A 21,065-nucleotide genomic window follows, 5' to 3' on the forward strand; every position below is an offset into this window, starting at 1 on the left:
GACCAAAAATGCAACGAGCTACAAGGTACACTAGGTTAGAAAAGGACATGGGCCTGCTGAGGGCCCTCATAGACCCAACCATGACCAAGACTGAAACCTGTATGACGACTCAAAAGATTGCACACCAATTCAAGGGCACAGACCGGGAACTGCTAGAATACATAAAGCTGCGCTATATTGGCGATACAACGAATATTGACTGCAACCTGGCATACACTGGTGCAGCTAATCCCGCTCTGGATGAACCCATTACCACAGAAGTAGTTCGACATGCTATGCTGTCGGCAACAAAGAACACTACGCCAGGAAAGGATGGCATCAGCAACGCTATGATACGGAACCTCGATGACAAATCTATCACAAGGTTTACAGAATTCATCAACAAACATTGGGAGAAGGGTACCGTTCCAAACGACTGGAAACATGCGGAAATAATAATGATTCCAAAGTCTGGAAAGGCTCCAAGTTTGGAAAATTTAAGACCCATTTCGTTGACTTCGTGTTTGGGAAAAGTATACGAGAGAATCGTGCTTCATAGGCTAGAGACCTACCTGGAAGACAACGAACTCATGCCGCACACCATGTTTGGCTTCCTAAAATGCCTCTCAACACAGGACGTCCTCCTACAAATCAAGGAGGTGGTGCTTACCGATGTCCCAAAATATGGCGAAAACGTACTACTTGCACTCGATCTTAAGGCTGCTTTCGACAATGTCAGTCATAAGGCTGTGCTAGAGGGGCTTAGCAAATTAGGCTGTGGAAAGCGAATACACAACTACATCAAAGCTTTTCTCAGTAACAGAACCGCCACAATCGGTATAGGAGGCATCCGCACTGATACGTTTGATACGCCCACAAAAGAAACACCCCAAGGTTCTGTGATATCGCCGATGCTGTTCAACATCGTTATGATTGGCTTAGCTCGGAACCTCGAAAACATTGAAGGACTCAGACATGCCATCTACGCAGATGATGTTACAATCTGGGTGACAAGAGGATCTCTAGGCCAAAAACAAGATCTTCTGCAACGCGCAGCTGATACAGTTCACGACTACGTGCGTCAATGTGGCCTCGTCTGCTCTCTGGAGAAATCAGAAGTTCTGAGAGTGTACAGACGAGGATACCATCTGCAAAACTCTATAGACGTCTATATAGGGGGGAAGAAGATTCCAGAAGTGTCCCAAATCAAGATTCTCGGCATGTGGATACAAAGCAACTGTCGTATAGACCACACCATCAGACAGCTGTCAAACACTACAGCGCAAATCACGAGGATGATCACCAGAATCTCTAACAAAAGACGGGGTCTGAAGGAGGAGGACACTTGTAGGCGTGTACAGGCCCTCGTGGTCAGTAGAATTGTTTACAGTGTCCCCTACCAAACACCACTCCCACAGGAAAAAGAACAATTAGAGGCAATCCTCAGAAAAGCCTACAAGTGCGCCCTTGGTCTACCTGTCAGCACCTCGACAGAGAAATTACTTGAACTCGGGATAAACAGCACAGTGCAAGAACACATCGAGGCGCATCTTTTTGCGCAGAAAATGAGATTAATGTTGACTGCTACGGGCAGGCATACGCTGCAGACATTGGGCATGAGGGATGCTTGCGGAGAAATCAATAACACGGCGAGCATACCAAAAGACATTCGCCAGATCATTGAAGTCAGCCCAATACCTCGAAACATGCATCCAGAAATCCATAAGGCTCGAAGAAAAGCCAGATCAGAAGCACAATAAAAAAATTTCAAGGCGAGAACCGACGTATTGTACGTTGACGCGACCACATACAGAGAGCACTCTGGGACAGTTGTAAGCGTTGTTGATCACCAACTTAGGGAAGTCAACAGTGCTTCAATTAAAAGCAACAACATCCTCGAGGCTGAGGAAGTAGCGATCACGCTCGCCATCACACACCAGAGCGAAGAGTCTACTACAGAAATAGTTACTGACTCGCAAGAAGCGTGTCGACGGTACAGCAGCGGACGCATATCCAGTGCTGCCATCCGCATACTCAAGGGAAGAAAAATCAACTTCTCGAGCTGCTCCATTACGTGGACACCAGGCCATGAAACTGTGACAGGGAACCAGCGTGCCGACGCCATTGCCCGAGAATACGCCGACCGGGGGGTGCACAACGACGAGGAACCAGCCACAGTTACAAGACGCTATGGAGCAATTTTAGAACACCAGAGAGCCCTGAAGAGGATTTACCCCCCCCCCCCCCCCCACAAAGACCTCAACAGAGAGCAGTCGGTTGCCTGGAGACAGCTGCAGACTAATACGTACCCCAATCTCAGTCTTCTGAGTAAAATCTATCGGGGAATATACACCAACAAATGCCCGCTATGCAGAGAACACCCCACACTTTACCACGTAACATGGGCCTGCCAACACACAGGTAGTGCCAAGAAACTGTACACCAACACCGGAGCAGTGGGAGGCTGCGCTGTCCTGCTCTAAGCCTGAAGAACAGCTCAAGCTGATCGACAGAGCTTGCAAGATGGCAAAGGCAACAGGGGCCCTGGACTGAGGGCTCCACCTTCACCGGAAGAAAGCTATTTGTAATAAAGTTTTGCATTCATTGCAGCCTGTACCTGGACAAAGAATCTTCTTAGTACATTCCAAACCCGTTACGGTGATTGAACAGGTCGCTGGTTTAAATCCCGGCAGCGGTGGCTGCATTTTTAACGCAGGTGAATATGCTGTAGGCCCGTGTGCTGATATTCGGGTGCACGTTAAAAAAAACCAGGTGGTCGAAATTTCGGGAGTCCTCCACTAATGTATCTCTCTAAATTATTTAGTGATTTTGGTACAATAAATCTCACATGCTAACTAATAAATTTGTTGATTGATTTTCAAACAGTGATTGCGCAGTACCGATATTTATTTAAACTGTGGTTCATACAAAAGTATTAATTCTTTGGAAAGTCTGTATATATCTCCCGACCTCGCGCTGCACCTTTGTTTTGGTATTTTGACAACTTATCACGACTTCAACATGTCGTGTCAATACAAGAAAGTAGTCCCGGCGCGGAGGTCTAGTGGCTAAGGTACTGAGCTGCTGACCCGCATATCGCGGGATCGAATCTCGGCTGCGGCGGCTGCATTTCCGATGGAGGTGGAAATGCCGTAGGCCCGTGTGCTCAGATTTGGACGCCTGTGAAAGAACCCCAGGTGGTCAAAAATTTCCGGAGCCCTCCACTACGGCGTCTCTCATAATCATATGGTGGTTTTGGAACATTAAACCCCACTTATCAATCAATACAAGAAAGTACCACTATCTATTTTTTCTGGCTTACGCAGGCCGCCCAACTGTTGTGCTATTCCACGTGACGGTCATGAGCTTGGATTCTATCGACGAAGAATCCATGGTAAGTAATGCGGCAAATCATTGAACGCTTGGCTATCTATCTATCTATCTATCTATCTATCTATCTATCTATCTATCTATCTATCTATCTATCTATCTATCTATCTATCTATCTATCTATCTATCTATCTATCTATCTATCTATCTATCTATCTATCTATCTATCTATCTATCTATCTATCGAATATTCTGCTATGGTAACGCTCCACTGACTGAGTGTTGCTTTTATAGCGTAAACACAGACACACCACAAAAAAAAATCGACACCACACAAGCGCTGACTATCAACTGTTAGTCAGTGCTTAGTTGCTAGTCAGCGCTTTTGTGTGTCGTCCTTTTTGGAAACACCTTTTTGGAAACAACTGGACTACATACGCGGCTATAAAAAGTTTCTCAGCCAGAAAGAACACTACATACTCGCCTCTCTATCTCACCATCGTCATCCATTAATCTTTCTTTTCCCCTTTCCCTTCCCTCAGTGTAGAGTAGCAGGCTAGAGCAAGCTATCGCTCAGGCCGACCTCTCTGCCTTTCTGTAAATAAACTTATCTCTCTCTCTTCATATGTGTTAGGTGAAAGCTGAAAGTTCGTTCTCCACACGCCCTAACGTTTTTCTATTTATGCCTTCATTTCAGTTAACACATACAAGTAACGTCCCCTAGTACGTTCCTTAGCTTCACTGCAGTGTACACGATTTTGCTTTTATGTTTTGTCTTGCAAAAAAAAGAAGAGACTAAAATATTCCTACCTATTTCGTGCAAGTAAGTGTAACATTTTAGCGAACAAATTCCGTGCTTAGCGAACATTCAGTGGAAAAAGGTGCGGTGTTAACACGCTGAATACGTTCGTAACGACTGCCGCACCTACTGAATCGAGTAGCTCTCAAGGCCGCAGCTGTACCCATCTCTGCGGTTCGTTCACAAGGAGGCGGTGAGGTGGTCTCGCATTGGGTTGCCGTGCCGCTTGGCCAACTGGCGTTCATTATCGATCCATTGGTGGCGTGAAGATGGCGCGAGCGCTTCCAGAGGGAGAAGGCATATGGTACTGGGCTTATTCACTCTCTCGCTTGCTATTGCCTTAGCATCGCCGTCCGCCCGCCTCGTCTGCCTTTCTGCCGGGATGCCTGCCCACCGAACCGGAAACGCGAGAGCTTTCACTTTCCGTGAAGTACGAACACATGATTGCTGGGCTGGCCCAATTTCACGTAACCGTAATTCGTAAACATACGCATTGCGGGCCTGCGGGCCATTCCGTTTCCAGTGAGGGCTTCGGTGTTTTTCGAGCAGTAGAGTGAGGATAAATATCCATCCTGATCTTTAAATACGGATCATGCGTTAGGTTTTCAAGTGTTTTCTATGTGAAACGGTTTCACTGTCCGTAACATAGCAATTTATGGGTAAATTCTACTGATTGCTGGTGTCACTCAGTAAACAGTTATTGGTAAAATTTTGTGCGAAATCGAAGTTATTGATCTATTGTGTAATGTTTGTAGTTTTTAAACATCGATAGGAAACATTGTTGTGTCGCGTGTCGATAACAGTGGTACCCAAGACACGTTATGGAGGTTAAGCAAAGCGGAAACAATAGGTTGGTTTTATTGTAAATCACAATTACTTTTGTTTAATACAGAATTACATATACAATCTTTGTACTGTGAGGTCGGTACAGCTATATAGGCGGGGTTATTTTTATTATACAAAAAATTACTTAAAACAGCTGTTAATTAACAGGATTTAGCTGGAGTTGTCTTTCCGTACTACATGAGAAAAATACCATGACACCATAGATCTCGCTTATTTGCTCTGGCATCGCTTCCGGTTACTCAGTGACAAGGAAAACCCTAAAGAACGCTGGGACGCAGCTTTACGCAGTCCTGCATAAAATGGACACTTAAGGGCAGTTCAACGGGCCCGCGAAGCGGCTGAATGGCTAACTCGTTCGGTCCTAACGCGGGAGCGTTAGGACTGAAAGAGTAAGCCATTCAGCCGCGCTTGTGTCCTAGACCGTTAGGACTGGTCTAGGACACAAGCACGGCCTACTGGACAATATTAAAGTTATTTTATCTATCCATTCATTATCAAAAGTCAACATTAGGTGCATGTTGCCAAATAATTGGCAAGGACGTATTGAGTGAATATAACGGTTTAGGTCTGCAGGAACACATGAAATCATAGAGTCGATTTCCGTGGGGCTTGGGATGGAAGCCCGTGGTATGCGACAACATGCGTTCATGTGCACTAGGTAATGAGAACGCGGTATATATAATGAAGATACGGGTTTATATTGTTATATACATGAGCTTATTTCGATAGTAGGTCATGTTTTGATCTGGGTCAACTGAAATAATCTCTAATCAGTAATTTACCAGAGCGTCGCAAGACGCTTTTGATAGGTAGGCCTAGCATGGTCAACCGAGTGGCTAATTATGCCTGAGAGCTTCCCCTTTCTTTCCCCATGACGATCAGGCCGAGTAGTGAAAAATCAAATAAAAATTTAACGCATGAGCTTCGAAACTACGACTAACAATACTAAACGGCCACCCACAACATGAAGAAGCATGTCTGGCTATCAGCCGTAGTAATATCTGCCGCACGTAGCTAATGTTTGCATTGGTGAAGTGCTAGCAAATGAGTCAGTGGACTTACACCGTTTGTCTGGCTGCTGTGGTGCACGGCATGATGCGTGGTATATGATCATCATCCCTTAGAAGTTACAGTCTCACAACATGCAAAAAAAAAGCGTAACCACCGAAATGGCTGCGAATATAATAACCGTGAATTCTTGCCCAGAACAAGGCTGGCTCTGTAGCTGTTCAAAATCAATACAACTTGACTAACTCACAGATTCTGGGCCTCTGCATGCGCTGTTCCCTGCAGTTCTGAAGGTTTTGTTATCAGCCCAATGAAGAAATGTTAGAGGCGCACGCATTTGTAGCCGCAATGTTCGTGTCTTAAAAACGTTAATCCTCGAATTACAGCAGCTTCGAGGTTGGTGCTTTACAAATTCATACACTTATGAACAAGCGTAAAATCTGGTCTTGCTATTAGGCGGTGACGTTGTTGACACGTACACAGTTCAGCATGAACTTATTGATGTCCATTTTTTTCTATTAAAACGTCAGCTAGTCCGGGCCCTACAGTGTTTTTTTTTCCTTGGCCTTGCGTACAAGTCCAAGCAGTGTGCCACCATTTTTAGCAAGTAGTCTTAACGACTGAATCAAGTTAGCTGCACTAAAAATAGAAGCCACTCAATGCAAAGTTCTCGTCCCCTTCTTGTTAAGCCTGTAATTAGGCCGTGCCTTCTGTATAATTTACGATGGCTCTTAAGGGCCGATATTTTCATGTGACCCTAAGCAAAAGACGACGCTAGTGACGAGGGCCTAGTTCAATGAGCATGTCTCCCTTGGCAGTAACGTATACGCCTGCAATTGCGGCTATGGCAGTGCCAGGCGAGTTATTTCAATCTCCATTTCGTCTCGCCGTTGATAGGCGCGTTGCACGAAGAAAACATTATTCGCTTCGGCGTTGGAATGGTTGCGGATCGTGAATGCTGATGCGAAGGTCCGTGGGTTATATCGCGGGCGCTGTGGTCACGTTTAGATGTAGGATAAGTACTGGAAAGGTCCGGGTGGTGTGCCGTTTTGGGGCTCGTTAAAGAACACCAAATGGTTCGCAATCACGCAGCATACTACTGCTGCTTATCTTCTAATCCAGGTTTCCGCTTTTAAAACTATAAACTTGTTTTCGCTGAAGTTATATTTACTGGTAATTCCACGTTTTTTCTCCTACTATAGCACAAGAACAGCTATATATGCAATCTAATAAGTGATGACAAAATGCGCAATGAATCTACAGAGAGATAGATAGAAATGGAGAGGAAAGGCAGATATAGCTCTCGTACGAAAGACCGCAGCAGAAATTGGTGCCGAAGGGCATCTTGAAAGGCCTGCAGGTACGTGTTACGGCACTGAAAAGAGCGCGAAGATGAGGCAATGGGTACAACAAGGACAACGCGAGCGTCGACGAACAACTTTGTGCAAATGAATTGCAACTTTAAATATGCTACACTAATAACAACGTCAAACAAACGTAACACTGCCATACGGCGTGGTAAGGAAGCAATAACTATAACCCACATGTATTTATTGTACTTATAACCCAACAAAAACGCAATCTCATTTTAATGGAGCGCCATTGACGTCTCACTGACACATGTTTTCTCTTTTTTGCTTGATTACAAATGAAAAAAAGAAAGAACTTGGAAAGAAGCATTGCAGAACGAGAAAGTTAGAGCATAGCACTTTGCTACAGAAAGAAAAACATAGAAATCGCAAATAGAGAAAGTAGATGCCAAGCTTCACTTTCCCACATGTTTCTGATAAGTGGAGCGCTTCTCTTTCTTATCGATTCAATATCCATCGCTTTATCTGACTCGAGGTTCCTGTCGCAGACGTACGCGGCGGACATTTTCTTCTCACAGTCGTGGAAGGACCATCGGTTACGGTTGCCAGACAACATGACGGCTGAGTACCGGGTGCTAGAGACCGACTGGCTGGAGCGGGTGTGGCGGCCCGACTGCTTCTTCAAGAATGCCAAGCAGGTCACCTTCCAGACGATGACCGTGCCCAACCACTACATATGGCTCTACAGGGACAAGACCATCCTCTACATGGTCAAGTGAGTAGAAAGTTTTTAAAGACGATGTGCCTTCTTGGGATACTTCAACGCAAAAATTTCGCTTGGTCTGTCTGCTAGTCGGTGCGTCTGTACAACGATTCAGCGACCCGGTGAAAATTTAAGCCCTTGCTCAATGTCCACCCATCTTCATCATGCAGTGGCGTTCATACTTGTGACATTGTAAATCAAAAAGCAAATATTACGCTTTTTTTGAGGCACAGCATGAATATATACTTATTAGCTATGTGTTTCTTTATTCAGAAAATGCATACATACGTAATTGTAAACTATGCAGTGTTTATTACGCTGCGCTGAGAACGTGACGTTTTTACCAGAAAAGCGGGTGTTTCCAACGCTTCACTAAAATGGCACGGTGATACAATCTACCAGTGGCCCTACGGTCTGAAAAAAACTTAGTTTCTGGACATTACTGCCAGACGGTGTCCATATGTCGCGCAGCGCCTCAATACAGAAGATCGACATCCTTTGCAGTGATGTACACAGAAGTGGGGCGAATTCGTCTGTTTTGAATTGTCGTGCTTCTTCATTTACCAAAGTCAACAAGCTAAACTATTATAACCCGGTGGCTTGATAGCGCAAGCATGTGTCTAGAAAACATCATCGATTATTTAGTGTACTACGTACGAGCGTAAAGCTCCGGAGGTGCACTAGCACTGACGGAGAGCCAATAACCGCCCCAGAAATCACTCGAACATCGCCGTAAACGACCACCACAAAGGCTCCACGATTGTCACAGATATCCTTCACATTTCTCATCAAATCTGTGTGAAAATTTGATCGGGGGGTACTTATAAATATCTTGAATGTTTGGCTCTTTTTACATCTATATAAATATTTCTCTGGATTCAGACAGGTCACCATTAGAACCTGAACTTGGCAACGTTCAATGCTAATCCTTATCTAGTGAGACAAGTCAAGGTGTACTATTCGAGGAGCTAGAGGGTGTAAAATGGGATGTTAGAGACCTAAGTGAGGTTAGGAGGACAGATGAGGCCTATACAGTTCCACAGAATGGGCACATCATGTGCTATCGTGGCTTGGCTGACAGAAGAAATCTGGGAGTGGGATTCCTTATTCACAGAAGCATAGCTGGCAACATAGAGGAATACTGTAGCATTGTTGAAAGGGTGTTATGTATTGTAATTAAACTCAATAATATATACACGATGACGGTGGTACAGGCTTAAGCGCCTACATCCAGCCCTGATGACGTGTCAGCTGAATACTTCTATATATGAAGACTTCGAATCGGCAATGAGTAAGGTAAAAACACACTATACTATACTGATGGGAGACTTCAATGCCAAGGTAGTGAAGAAGCAGGCTGGAGACCAAGCAGTAGGAGATTATGGCATCTGTGCTAGAAATGCCAGAAGGGAGCTATTAGTATAATTTGTAGAGCGCAATAAATTACTGATCTTGAATACCTTCTACCCAAAACGAGAGAACCGTGAGTGGGCATGGAGGAGCTCGAATGGCAAAAGTAAGAACGAAAGAGACATTATACTGAGTGCACACCCTGGCGTCATGCAAGATATAGAAGTGCTTGGCAAGGTACGATGCATTGACCATAGAATGGTACGGTCTCGAATTCACCTAGACTTGGAGAAGGAACGACACAAACTGATATGCAAGAAACCAATCAATGAGCTAGCACTGAGAAGGAAAGTACAGGAATTAAGTGTCTCGCTTCAGAACGGGTATTTGGCTCTTATCGAGGAAACCAGCCTTAGCGTTGACGAAATAAATGATAACTTGACGAGTATCATTACGGAGTGTGCAGTGAAAGTTGGAGGTACGGTAGTTACGCAGGGCACTGGAAAGCTGTCCCAGGAAGGAAATAATCTAACTAAGAAGCGTCAAAGCATGAAATCCTCAAGTAAAACAGACAAAGAATGAAATTGGCAGAGCTTTCGAAGTTGAGTAATCAACGTAAGGTATCCGATGTAAGAAGCTATAACATGGAGAGAATTGAACACGCTCTGAAAAACAGAAGAACCATCAAAGTAGTGAAGAAAAAACTTGGGATAGGCAAAAATGAGATGTACGCTCTAAGAGACAAGGAAGGCAAAATAACTATCAATATGAATAGAATAGCTGAAATAGCGGAGGAGTTTCACAGAGATCTGTATAGTAGCCGAGACAACCAAACTATAAGAACTGCAGTACCCAGATAGTACTATAAGAACTAGCAGTAACCCTAATGGCACCCCACCGGTAATGATAGAAGAAGTCAGAAAAGCCTCGGAAAGCATGCAAAGAGGCAAAGCTGCTGGTGATGATGAGGTAACATCAGATCTGCTGAGATACTGAGGGCAGATTGTGTTAAAAAAACTAGCCACCCTTTTTATGAGGTGTCTCCTGATGGGAAGATTACCAGAATCTTGGAAGAATGCTAACATCATCCTAATACATAAGAAGGGAAATGACAAGGTCTTGAAGAAATATTGGCCGATCAGCTTGCTCTTCATCATATACGAGCTATTTACAAAGGTAATTGCTGACAGAATTAGGACAACATCAAGATTTATCAACCAAAGAGCAAGCAGGATTTGGAAAAGCTCCTCAACAATCAACCACAATCTTACCTTCAATCAGGTAATAGAGGAATGCTCCGAATACAGCCAACCACTATACATAGCCTCTATAGATTACAAAAGGCACTTGATTAGGTAGAAATATCAGCAGTCATGCATACAATGTGGAATCAGGGTGTCAACGAAGCATTTATAAGCATCCTGGAAGAAATCTACAGGAGATCAACTGCTACCATAGCGCTTCATAAAGAAAGCAACAGAATACCAATCACGAAGGGTGCAAGGCAGCGGTATACAATCTCCCCAATGCTATTTACTGCGTGCTTACAGAAGGTTTTCATAGGCCTAGAACGGGAAAAGTTAGGAATTAGATTTAATAGAGAGTTTCTTATAAGTTTGCGCTGCGCCGATGACATTGCATTGCTGAGAAATTAAGTGGATGGATTGAAGCTCATGATTACGGGTTTAAACAAGGAGAGCAGAAAAGTAGGTTTTAAAATTATTCTGCAGAAAACGAAAGTATTGTACAACAACCTCGGAAAAGAACAGCGTTTCGAGATAGGCAATAGTGCACTTGAAGTTGTAAGAGACTATGCCTACTTATGACAAGTAACAGCCGCGGAGCCGAACTACGAGGTTCAAGTAACTAGAAGGATAAGATTGGGGTGGAGCGCAATTGGCAAGCACTCTCAAATCTTGACAGGCAGATTGCCACTATCCCCGATGAGGAAGGTATATAACAGCTGCATCTTGCCGGTACTTAGCTATGAAGCAGAAACCTGGAGACTTACAAAGAGGTTTCAGCTTAAATTGAAGATGATGCAGCGAGCAATGGAAAGGAAAATGTTAGGTGTAATCTCAAGAGACAGGTAAGAAGCAGAGTGGATTAAGGAACATACCAGGGTTAAGGATATCATAGTTGAAATTAAGAAGAGGAAATGGACATGAGCTGGGCATGTAGCGCGTAGACAGGATAATCGCTGGTCATTAGGGGAACTAACTAGATTCCTTGAGAAGGCAAGCTGGTTAGGGGAAAAGAAAGTTAGGTGGGGAGATCAGATTAAGACGTTTATGGGTATAAAATGACAGCAACAAGCACAGGCCCGTGTTGAGTGGTGGACCATGAACAATACATTTGTCCTGCAGTGGACGTATTCAGGCTGATAATGACAATGAAATATTGATCCAGAATAAGATGAGATTTTACGCTTAATATCTGCCATGTACCAAAGAATAATAGAAAAGTTCATCAGCGAAACAGGTGTTTCAATACATCGAATAAAAAAATACCTTCTGTGTGATTCAAAAAGGTTGCAAAAAATAAAAAGAAACGATACGTTGACAAGCGAGGGTACAGGGACAAGCACAACCTTTTAAATTTCAAGCATGTCGAACACACTAGGCCGCGAACTACTTTAGATGGTATTCGCCTTTCGGTCAGGGAAGGTGAATGTACGAAGTGAATCTAGGCCTGCCTGGTTGTGGTAGGCTGATGTTTGTTCAGTAGCGGCAAAAGTGGCAATTAAGTGCGCAACATATACAGATAAATGTTTTTTTTATTTGCCATCTAATGCACCTCTGTGTGCATATCTTTCTGTAACAAAGAATTGTATGCCGGTGCATGTTTTGTTGTGTCGAGATGCTTTTTCGGGATGTTATTGATGCCCACTTTGAGAATAGATTTCTCTAAATCCAGGTGCGCCGGCGAAATAAAAAAAAAACGGTAGCCGTCATGCCTCCATGTTTGAAAACATTGAAAGGCTCTCGAAACGATTCTCGTGAAATGCAGGCTCACCTTGACGCTGTCCTGCGCAATGAACTTCGCCTCCTACCCGCACGACACGCAGACTTGTTCTTTGCAGATGGAAAGCCGTAAGTCGAAATCATTTCCTTTTTTCTTCTTTTACCCACGTACTCACTGCAGGAATTGTGATGAAAATAGTCCCTCGGCTACTCTGTTTCCTTTTGTTTGCTGTCCAGAAGAAAGTAAAGAAAACATTGTCACAGTTTTACCGGTATGGCAAAGCAATCAAGAGGATAGCAATAAATTAGAATGGGGTACGAAATTCGTCTACCAGACAACTCCTTTAGGATTGCGTTTTGTTTAACATTACAAAATGCTGGCGTAAAGAAATAGGGCCGCTCCAGGGAGAGAACTGTTTTTTGTGCCACCTGTCGCCTTAACTTGAAGCAAGCGGGGAGGGCTTAGAACGCACAAGGGTTGAAGCTCTCTTGAGCTTTCAGCCGTGTAATTTTAAAAACTTGCCTTACTTTGTTGGGTAGTTCAAACAGAAATGGTCGGTCGGCCGGTCAGTTGGTTGGTCAGTCAAAATTTGGGGCGCAGTCTGCTCCGGGGATAGGCCTTCTATCCGACGGTGTCTTATAGTCATCGAGACTCTGCACGTGCCCTCTTCGTCTTATTCTTTCTCCCAGGCCTTTTTTTGTTATCCTCTATTTCGCTCAAAAACACGTGTGCCAATTTTTTGAGGATGACCAATCTGCACTTTTCTGAAGCTAGGCAGCTTAATTTCGAAGCTTCCTTCATATATTAAAGTTATTAGGAAAGCTTGCTTTTCCATGTTTTCTTAACTGTTATAGCCTGAGAAAGCCACGAACCGAAAATTGAGCCAGTGTTGCAATCGTTTACGTATTGAGTAAGTCGGCGTCAAATTTGGTCATCAACTAGTGAGTGTGTGGCGTTAGTAACCGAGCCACGAAGAAGCACCTAATTTGCTCATAAGGGCTCATTGGTTGGAAAATCACAAAAACAATTATTTACCCAACAATTCTTTCAAGTGTGCTCGTGAAGTGGCATTTGACACTATATTAGAAATGATAGGGGCCCAGATTGTGACGCGAATAGAAATAGGTTTACGAAGGTATGGCCACCTCAGCGTCCCCCACGACTTCAGTTAAACGCGTTCTTTGGGGCTCCCAACTCAAAAAAAAAAAAACTGCTACAATGGTGGCGTTCCTGTCTTTGGGCATATTTGAAGAGATAATTCCCCAGAAATAAGCAGTTTTGGTTTTGTGTGCGAAGTACGAAGGAAACTTTTGTGTGGTTTCCTCCGTTGTACACGAGAACGCTCGTCATATTTGTCGAGATAGCCCACTCAATCACGCCTTTTGGATGAAAGTTCACATTTACTGCCCAAAAAACGCAGCATCCATACCGCCCCTGCGAGGCCCTTTCATGCTCCTTCGCCCACTGTATAACCGGCCGGTGCGCTTCATATCTGCTTGTAGCGCGCCCATCATAAGATTTCGCAAGCTTTCGTTGACACACAGAACATGCCAGGTGTGCGGCGATGTGATCGACTTGGACTTCATTCAGCACGTAAGCGCCACGGCAACTGCAGGAATTCGCCTCAAAGCTCCATACAATTGCTATCGCGTTAATGTATACACAGTGGTGCTTATATAGATAATTATAAAAGTGAAACTAATAAACTAACCTCAAACTATGATGTTTGTAGACGAGAGTTCCCTCTTTACTACAAAGTCCAACTACACATGCATTTGCTTAGCTTGAGTCCGGATATAAGCAAAAGGCGTAGCACGCCGCCCTAAACAAAGCTGCTCATGATTACAACTTTACCGCAAAGCTAAATTTAGGTACGAAACTATTCGTAAATCGGCGTCTACGGGTGAATCTCATGCGCCTGAATTGATGGGCACCGTTTTGTATTACTACTGCGTTTGAGTTCTTTCGCGTTCGAGAAGTCATAGCAGCTGGATTTGCGGCGACCGTTTGTTTCCAATGTGGAAGACTTTCAGTGGTAATCACAGGTGCACTTATTTGTCTGGCGTAACCATACAAATATATATTTAGTATTTCTAAGTACCTTACAGGTTGGCGGCACCTTTAGAGTGTCGTGATCAGTTGACAAGCGTACCACTACTCCGAATACGAAGGAGGCACTGCGATTTATGCTTAATCACTTCAAATACGGTAATGTCTAACGGGCTTAGTAACTTTAAGGCTTAGTATCTTCAAGGCAAGGAGGCACTGCGATTTATGCTTAATTTGTTCAAATACAGCAATGTCTAATGGGCTTCGTACCTTTAGGGCAAAACGTATTTTCTGTGATATAACAGCGAAGCCGCACGTGAAAAGGCCACTCGTAAATCCATGCACAGTAGCTTACTCTAGAAAAATTATCTTTGTTTTTACATGAAAAAGTCACCATAGCTAGCCAGACTGAGATCAAACAAAAGCTGTCAAACTGGGCAAATCTTTTCATGTTACTGTGACGTTCGAGCTTATGAGTAACATGAACATCTCCATGAGCAGTTACCAAGTTAAGAATTACCTAATTAAGCAAAAGACGCACTGGGTATAAGCTACAGAAATGCTAAGCCCTAATACTTATCGCTGCTCCCTACTACGGCCACTATCTACTACTAAGCCTACTGGTTACCACTCCTCCGAAAATAAACATAAAATGGTAAATAAATAATTAGAAAAAAGAGTAAAATCAATTTTTCAATGAAACAAGAAAATAAATCATTAGCAGATTATAAATAAAGGTGTAAATAAAGTAGAAAGTAAATGTAAAAATGCACACCGACTCAACTTGGTCTTAGAAGGCTTCGCTTGCCGTCCATTATTAGAGATATAAGTTGTTCTTGAATTTTTATTTTTCAGTGTCGCATACGACAGACGACCTGGTATTCGAGTGGAACGATCGAGATCCACCCGTGGTACACACCGATTTTCACCTGCCTCAGCTCGACCTAGAGTACACTGACCCACAAGACTGTACGGAGTCCTACTCGACAGGTAATAGTACCACTGTATGTTTATTAGACCACTAATGTTTTTCAGAGAAAAAAGGCTGCTTAGGACACCTTTTGGAAATATTGCGAAAAACAAAACAAAAACTTTTGTAGAGAGAATATATGACCTTCACAACACGACGACCCTCCAAAGCCATTCCCACTTCAATTATATCTAGCGCGGTATGGGCGCAAGTAATGATAATTGTATAAATCGTTGAGTTTGACGTTTTAAAGCTACGGTGTATTTATGAGAGATGTCATAGTTGAGGGCTTCAAAAATTCCAATTACATGGGGTTCATTACCGTGCACCTAAATTCAAGTACGAGGCACTCAAGCTTTTTTGCCTCCATAGAAAGTGGCGCTACTGCAGCCCGGATCCAAATGAGCCATCGGCGCATCAGGAGTCCAGCGCCATAACCAGTATACCACCGTGGCAGGTTTACGGGCACCAATTCGCAAGCTTGTTTCTTTCCCTAGCGAAACTGGTCGAGCCCTTACTTCCCGTTTTAGGAATAACCATGAAAGATCTTCTCACAAAAATAGAGAGATACGACTCGCGTTCAATGCGGAGGTATAATATATACAAATGATATTGTAACATAACGGTATTATGAAGACGCGTTAACATTTGGCATGGCTGCTAAAAAAATTTTTTATTGAGTGCACTGAAAGATTGTGAAAATCAGGGGTCGTTGCAGTACCTGGTGTAGCGCATCGTATTGGAACCTCGCTCTTCTTTCTCCATGGCCTCTGAGATCCGTTGCCGCATCGCGTATAATACAAAGTTGACCCAAGATTGCAGGTACGCCGTGGAAGATGAACGCTGGCGTGCGAATGCCGCTACGGGTCAACGAAGCCAGAGATTAATGTCAACTCCATAGATTTGTAGAGAAAGTGCTTTAGTTAAACTTATGTAGTTCGAAAACTTATAGAGTGCCATGGGTTTTTTCACTGCTTACATTACTCCTTGTTTCGGTTTTCCCAATATACAAATGAACGCATAGACGAATATACGCACTGCTCCAACGTTTCTTTGAAGACGCCGCTTATTGTTATCTATATTGAGTGACTCGATTGAAAGTCTGCATACTGACCATGTGTTTGGTCTGCTCAAACAAAAGCTTTGAACTCGTCTATAAATTTGTGTATTTATGCAAAGTGTAATATTTTCGTTTCTAAATTTTTTTCTTTCGCAACAAACAAGTGGAAAGTGGTAGCCGTCACCAAGTATCGGTAACAACTCCTGCGTGATTTTTTTTTCATTTTATTAAAAAAACACGTTCCCTTGTATTTTCAGGAAACTTCACCTGCCTTCAGCTCACGTTCAAGCTTAAGCGACGACTGGGCTACTACATGTTCCACACCTACATCCCCACCTGCCTGATTGTCGTCATGTCCTGGGTCTCGTTCTGGATAAAGCCGGAAGCTGTACCGGCCAGGGTGACGTTGGGCGTCACCAGCCTCCTCACCCTGTGCACGCAACACGCCAAGAGCCAGGCCGACCTGCCTCCCGTGTCGTACATCAAGGCCATCGACATCTTCATGTCCTCCTGCACTGTGTTCGTGTTCGCCTCGCTCATGGAGTACGCCGTCGTCAACGTCGTCCTCGAAGACGGCTACAAGCACTTCGACGTAGTGCGAAGACGTGGGGTGAGTTCATGGATATGGTGTACAGCCACTGAGGAATCGAGCGTGAACAAAAAATACGAAGGTCAAACAGTCTTTGGATGCCTTAAATCGAGAGCACCATAACGCGTCGGTGCCTATTTTCACGGGTATGAAAAGTTGTTTTAGTGAAGCGCGATGCTACATATGCAAAGCGTTCTGGCAAAAACAAACGCGAAAAAGTGTGCTTGAGTTAATGATACAGCTTGGCCCTATTTTAATTGTCTATAACTGTACACGATCTACTACACAAGAAAACAAAACCTTGGCTAGTATTCTATTAGGTGTAGTCGATACCTTCTGTCTATTTCACGAAGAGAACATATGTGAGGCCTAAAACTTATCTTTGCAGCTTTTACTCTGTTGTATGTTGTATTGGTAATCTTCCAATTTTTGGCCCTCAATTAGAGAAGAAAAAATGAGAGTACTCTGAGTCATTGATTGCTTGAGAATCAATACCTTACACCAACGACTCAGTAGAGCGTCTAATTCACTGAAATGTTAGCTTTCTGTGTCTTTATTTCTGCGCTGACTCATTTAGAGTTCCCGCCAGCGCCGCCCATCACATATAGGACATTCAGTGGGCCATACGAGGCAGGAACAAAAACACACCAAGACATCACTGTTTGTTGTTTTTGTCTATTCTTCGACCTTGTCGAGTGTTGCACATTGAATCATAAATGAGCGCCACGTCGCTCACTTGTTAGTCCTTTGTCACGACATACACTTTTCTGCTCACCCGTAGTATAGAAACACTGGGAAATCTACGGACAACGGAAAATTCTCGGACCATCACTTGGTCTCACCACGTAGAGCTCAAGGCTATTCTTCCAAAGTGCACGCTTGTAAACATATTGGTATATATTTTGTTGCAATTCTGTTTTTAACGTCTCCATCATTGTCATTTTCCGTATAACGTCGAAATGGACAACATCACCCAGTGCATCGCCTGTATGAAAGAGAGTAAGCATGGGAAAGCTGCAGAAGGAGGGGAGGAGAGAGATGAAACTTCACGGCCCGTTCTATCAGTTAAAGGAGCCTGAAAGGTTCTTTGCGTGGAAGCACGTCGCTTGGGTAGCCACTGTGAACTTTGATCAAATGGGTGTCGCTGCGTCCACTGACTCGCGTTATCATGATAGACGCCAGTAGATAGCTCCTACACGTGTACTTCCTGTTCTCCTACGTTCGCTTCACGTCGAAGTGACAAAGAATGTTAAAACCACTTCACTACCTGGAGTGGCCGTATTCCCTTAACGCAAGCGCGTTGTATAATTAGGTGATATTGCATTTTAACTGAGTAAGCTGTTAGCTTTATTTCGTATAACATTCCAACCTGCTTCAAACGCATTCATTACTTCGGCCTCGTGGCGAAGCAGTAATTTCATTACTTTTATACCTCGACGAACTGCCATCAAAACCAATTTCTATTTGTTGCAGGATCTGGATAATCCGTCCGAGCCAAGCCGGAAAGAACAAGGCCGACTTCGGGCTCTGCTCATCGACAGAGTGTCGCGCGTGGTTTTTCCAACGAGCTTCGTGTTTCTGAACGTCTTCTACTGGTTCTTTTACGTGGTCTTCGCGTGACGCCAGTGCATCGCCGCAAAAACGACGACGGAGCCTGACATGCAATGCTATCGCACAGCTACTAGAGATAGTCAGCGCGTCCTTTATACGCGTGTATATAAAGCAACAGTGTTATCGGAATGCATGGTTGCCCCACGACGGTTGTGACACCTTGCAAAACTTCATCTAACCGCAAATTTCAGGCTTGCATCATCACTGTGAGAGAAATTACGTAGATACCCAAGGCGCAAATACGTCGTAGCCGTGTGGTTCCGTATCAGGTCCAAGGGCGATAACTTCGCCTTGCGCGTCGTGTGTTATAATTACCAGTTAAATCGTGTGAGTGCAGCTATCGATCGCGACGGCAACGGAAAGGAAACGCACCGGATGTCTCCGTCATGCTGTACTCTGAGCTGACGTCACTTTCCTGGCTTCGTGTTTACTGAGACTAGTTGGTGAAATGTTGAAGTCTACCATGACGCACTATTTGACGCACTATATGACGCACCATGATACGATTTAGCTGACAGTACGGGTATTGCGCCACTCCATGGTTCCTTTTAAGCACGTTTACTACATCAGCTAGGCCAATGTTCTGTCCGACCCGTTTCAAAGGCGAGAGTGAAAAATTATCGTCATTTTAATGATAATCACAAATCATTGTAATGGCATGCAAAGGTATTCTCTCGTGACATATACAGGTACGTGGAAGGTGCGTACCTTTCAGAGGTCGTGAGTTTCGAAGTAGGTGGTAAGTATTATCAGGTCAGAGTCCGCCGTGGACAAGGGCAGGGTTGGAATGCTGGTGAATAAATAGCGGCTACGAGATTGGATCAAGAATCGTTAGAAGAATGAACATCCCATTAAAAATGAACAAGCTTACATGAATTAAAACGGAAGATGACGCTGCGAGCATATTAGACTAATAACTTTAGTAATATATGACTCTAGATTATGGGCTAGGTTACTGCTATTTGCCCCTTCTTTAGAAGAAGATACTAATAGCCAACGTCATGGTTATTATCATCTTCAAGGTGCATCATCATCTCATGGTTACATGTTCAGTAAACAGGTATTCCGCTTATGCTTGGATGTTTGTGGATAAAATATTTCAATTTTTTGGACTCACAGACACCTGACGCACGCAGCAAATTATCGGCATTTCCTCCTGCACAGTGAGATTTGACTCGACTTAGCTTCACAGAAGGTCCTTGGACGGGTATAAGTGCACACGTGACGTGATCATTGTGGACCGGACGCCGAGAATCGTGCACATGGCTACAACGAACTATCGTGTTGCGTTTCAACAGACTTGTTTGGCGCCTACGTTGCTGACATTGTCTCACGCAAAATATTTTGTCTTTCGGAGCCAAGCCACACAATAAAGAAAGCGATGGTTTCATGCTTCAAAGAGGCAGTGACGTACGTGGCAAAATGCTCTTCATAGTGAGTGTCTTGTTTAGCGGCCTCTTAAACAAACAATAAAAATGGCAGGTGAATGAAGTGATACAACAACGTGCAAACAAATAATGTCATGGTATGCGCGTGCGCGGTCTTCTAGGCAAGCAGTCCTCGTCCCGCGGTTCATCGAGATTGGCACCACCTTGATCGAAACGCATGGAGTCAGGTACCTAGGTGTTTCGATTGGCGCTTGGGCGCACAAAAGTAGTAAAACATAATCAAGAGTTGGACCATGTGTGTTCGTGTGCTGGATAGGCGTATTTAAAAAAATTGCTCACTATATATATATATATATATATATATATATAACATCTGAGCTGTTTAGGTTTTACTTTCGGCAAGCGTTGCTCGGAAATGCTCGCCCTTTCTCAATCTCGCCATGTTAAGACAGGGTAAATCTAGTATCGTTTATGCTACAGTGCATACTAAAGCCATTTATATGCACTAAGCCACCCCTTGCATACTGAACTACAGTAAGGTACTATAGCATACCGCAGTACAATACAGCAACACATCGGCAAGAGATGTAATGATGAGCGATATGAGATTGAAGAAGAGGGGGAAAAGTGAAGCATGCTATAAACATTGCAAAGTATAGTAGAGAGCAAGGGGACTGAAACGAAAGTTATTAGAGGCCGAGCTATATTAGGGTGAGCGGAACAGAAACAACGGAAACAGATAGTAAAGCATGGCATATCCATGCGTCGTATAGGACAGCAAGGTATGGGGAAAGGGAAGCGAGGGCAAAGAGGAGTGATGTGACGGTTAGGAGAGAAATGGAGATAGGGAGGCTAAAGCATAGCATAAGCCATGTGTAGTATAATATATCGAAGGAATAGGAAATGAAAGGGAGCTTGGCAGTATTGTGAGCGAATCGAGGAATGAAAAGAGGGAGAGAGAAAGTAAAAAACAGCATAGCAGGTAGTGCAAAAAAAAAGGCGAAAAGGAGGTTAATCAGAAGTAGATATGGTGAAAGATAGAATAATCA

The 21,065-nt window shown here is 43.8% G+C and overlaps 1 protein-coding gene across 1 annotated transcript in view; it reads left to right on the forward strand.

The window, feature by feature from the left end:
• The window catches only part of LOC119163312 (glycine receptor subunit alpha-2-like), a 138,994-nt gene extending 119,960 nt beyond the window's left edge, over positions 1-19,034 (forward strand). The window contains exons 4-9 of the mRNA XM_075873693.1: positions 3,306-3,373; positions 7,821-8,047; positions 12,395-12,477; positions 15,254-15,388; positions 16,686-17,038; positions 18,491-19,034. Of these exons, the coding sequence (XP_075729808.1) occupies positions 3,306-3,373; positions 7,821-8,047; positions 12,395-12,477; positions 15,254-15,388; positions 16,686-17,038; positions 18,491-18,637 (1,013 nt within the window). The 3' untranslated portion in view covers positions 18,638-19,034. The remainder of the gene's footprint in view (positions 1-3,305; positions 3,374-7,820; positions 8,048-12,394; positions 12,478-15,253; positions 15,389-16,685; positions 17,039-18,490) is intronic.
• The last annotated feature ends 2,031 nt before the right edge of the window (positions 19,035-21,065 follow it).

Source organism: Rhipicephalus microplus, chromosome 9 (assembly GCF_043290135.1).
Source record: "Rhipicephalus microplus isolate Deutch F79 chromosome 9, USDA_Rmic, whole genome shotgun sequence".
In the NCBI taxonomy this organism is placed as follows: domain Eukaryota; kingdom Metazoa; phylum Arthropoda; class Arachnida; order Ixodida; family Ixodidae; genus Rhipicephalus; species Rhipicephalus microplus.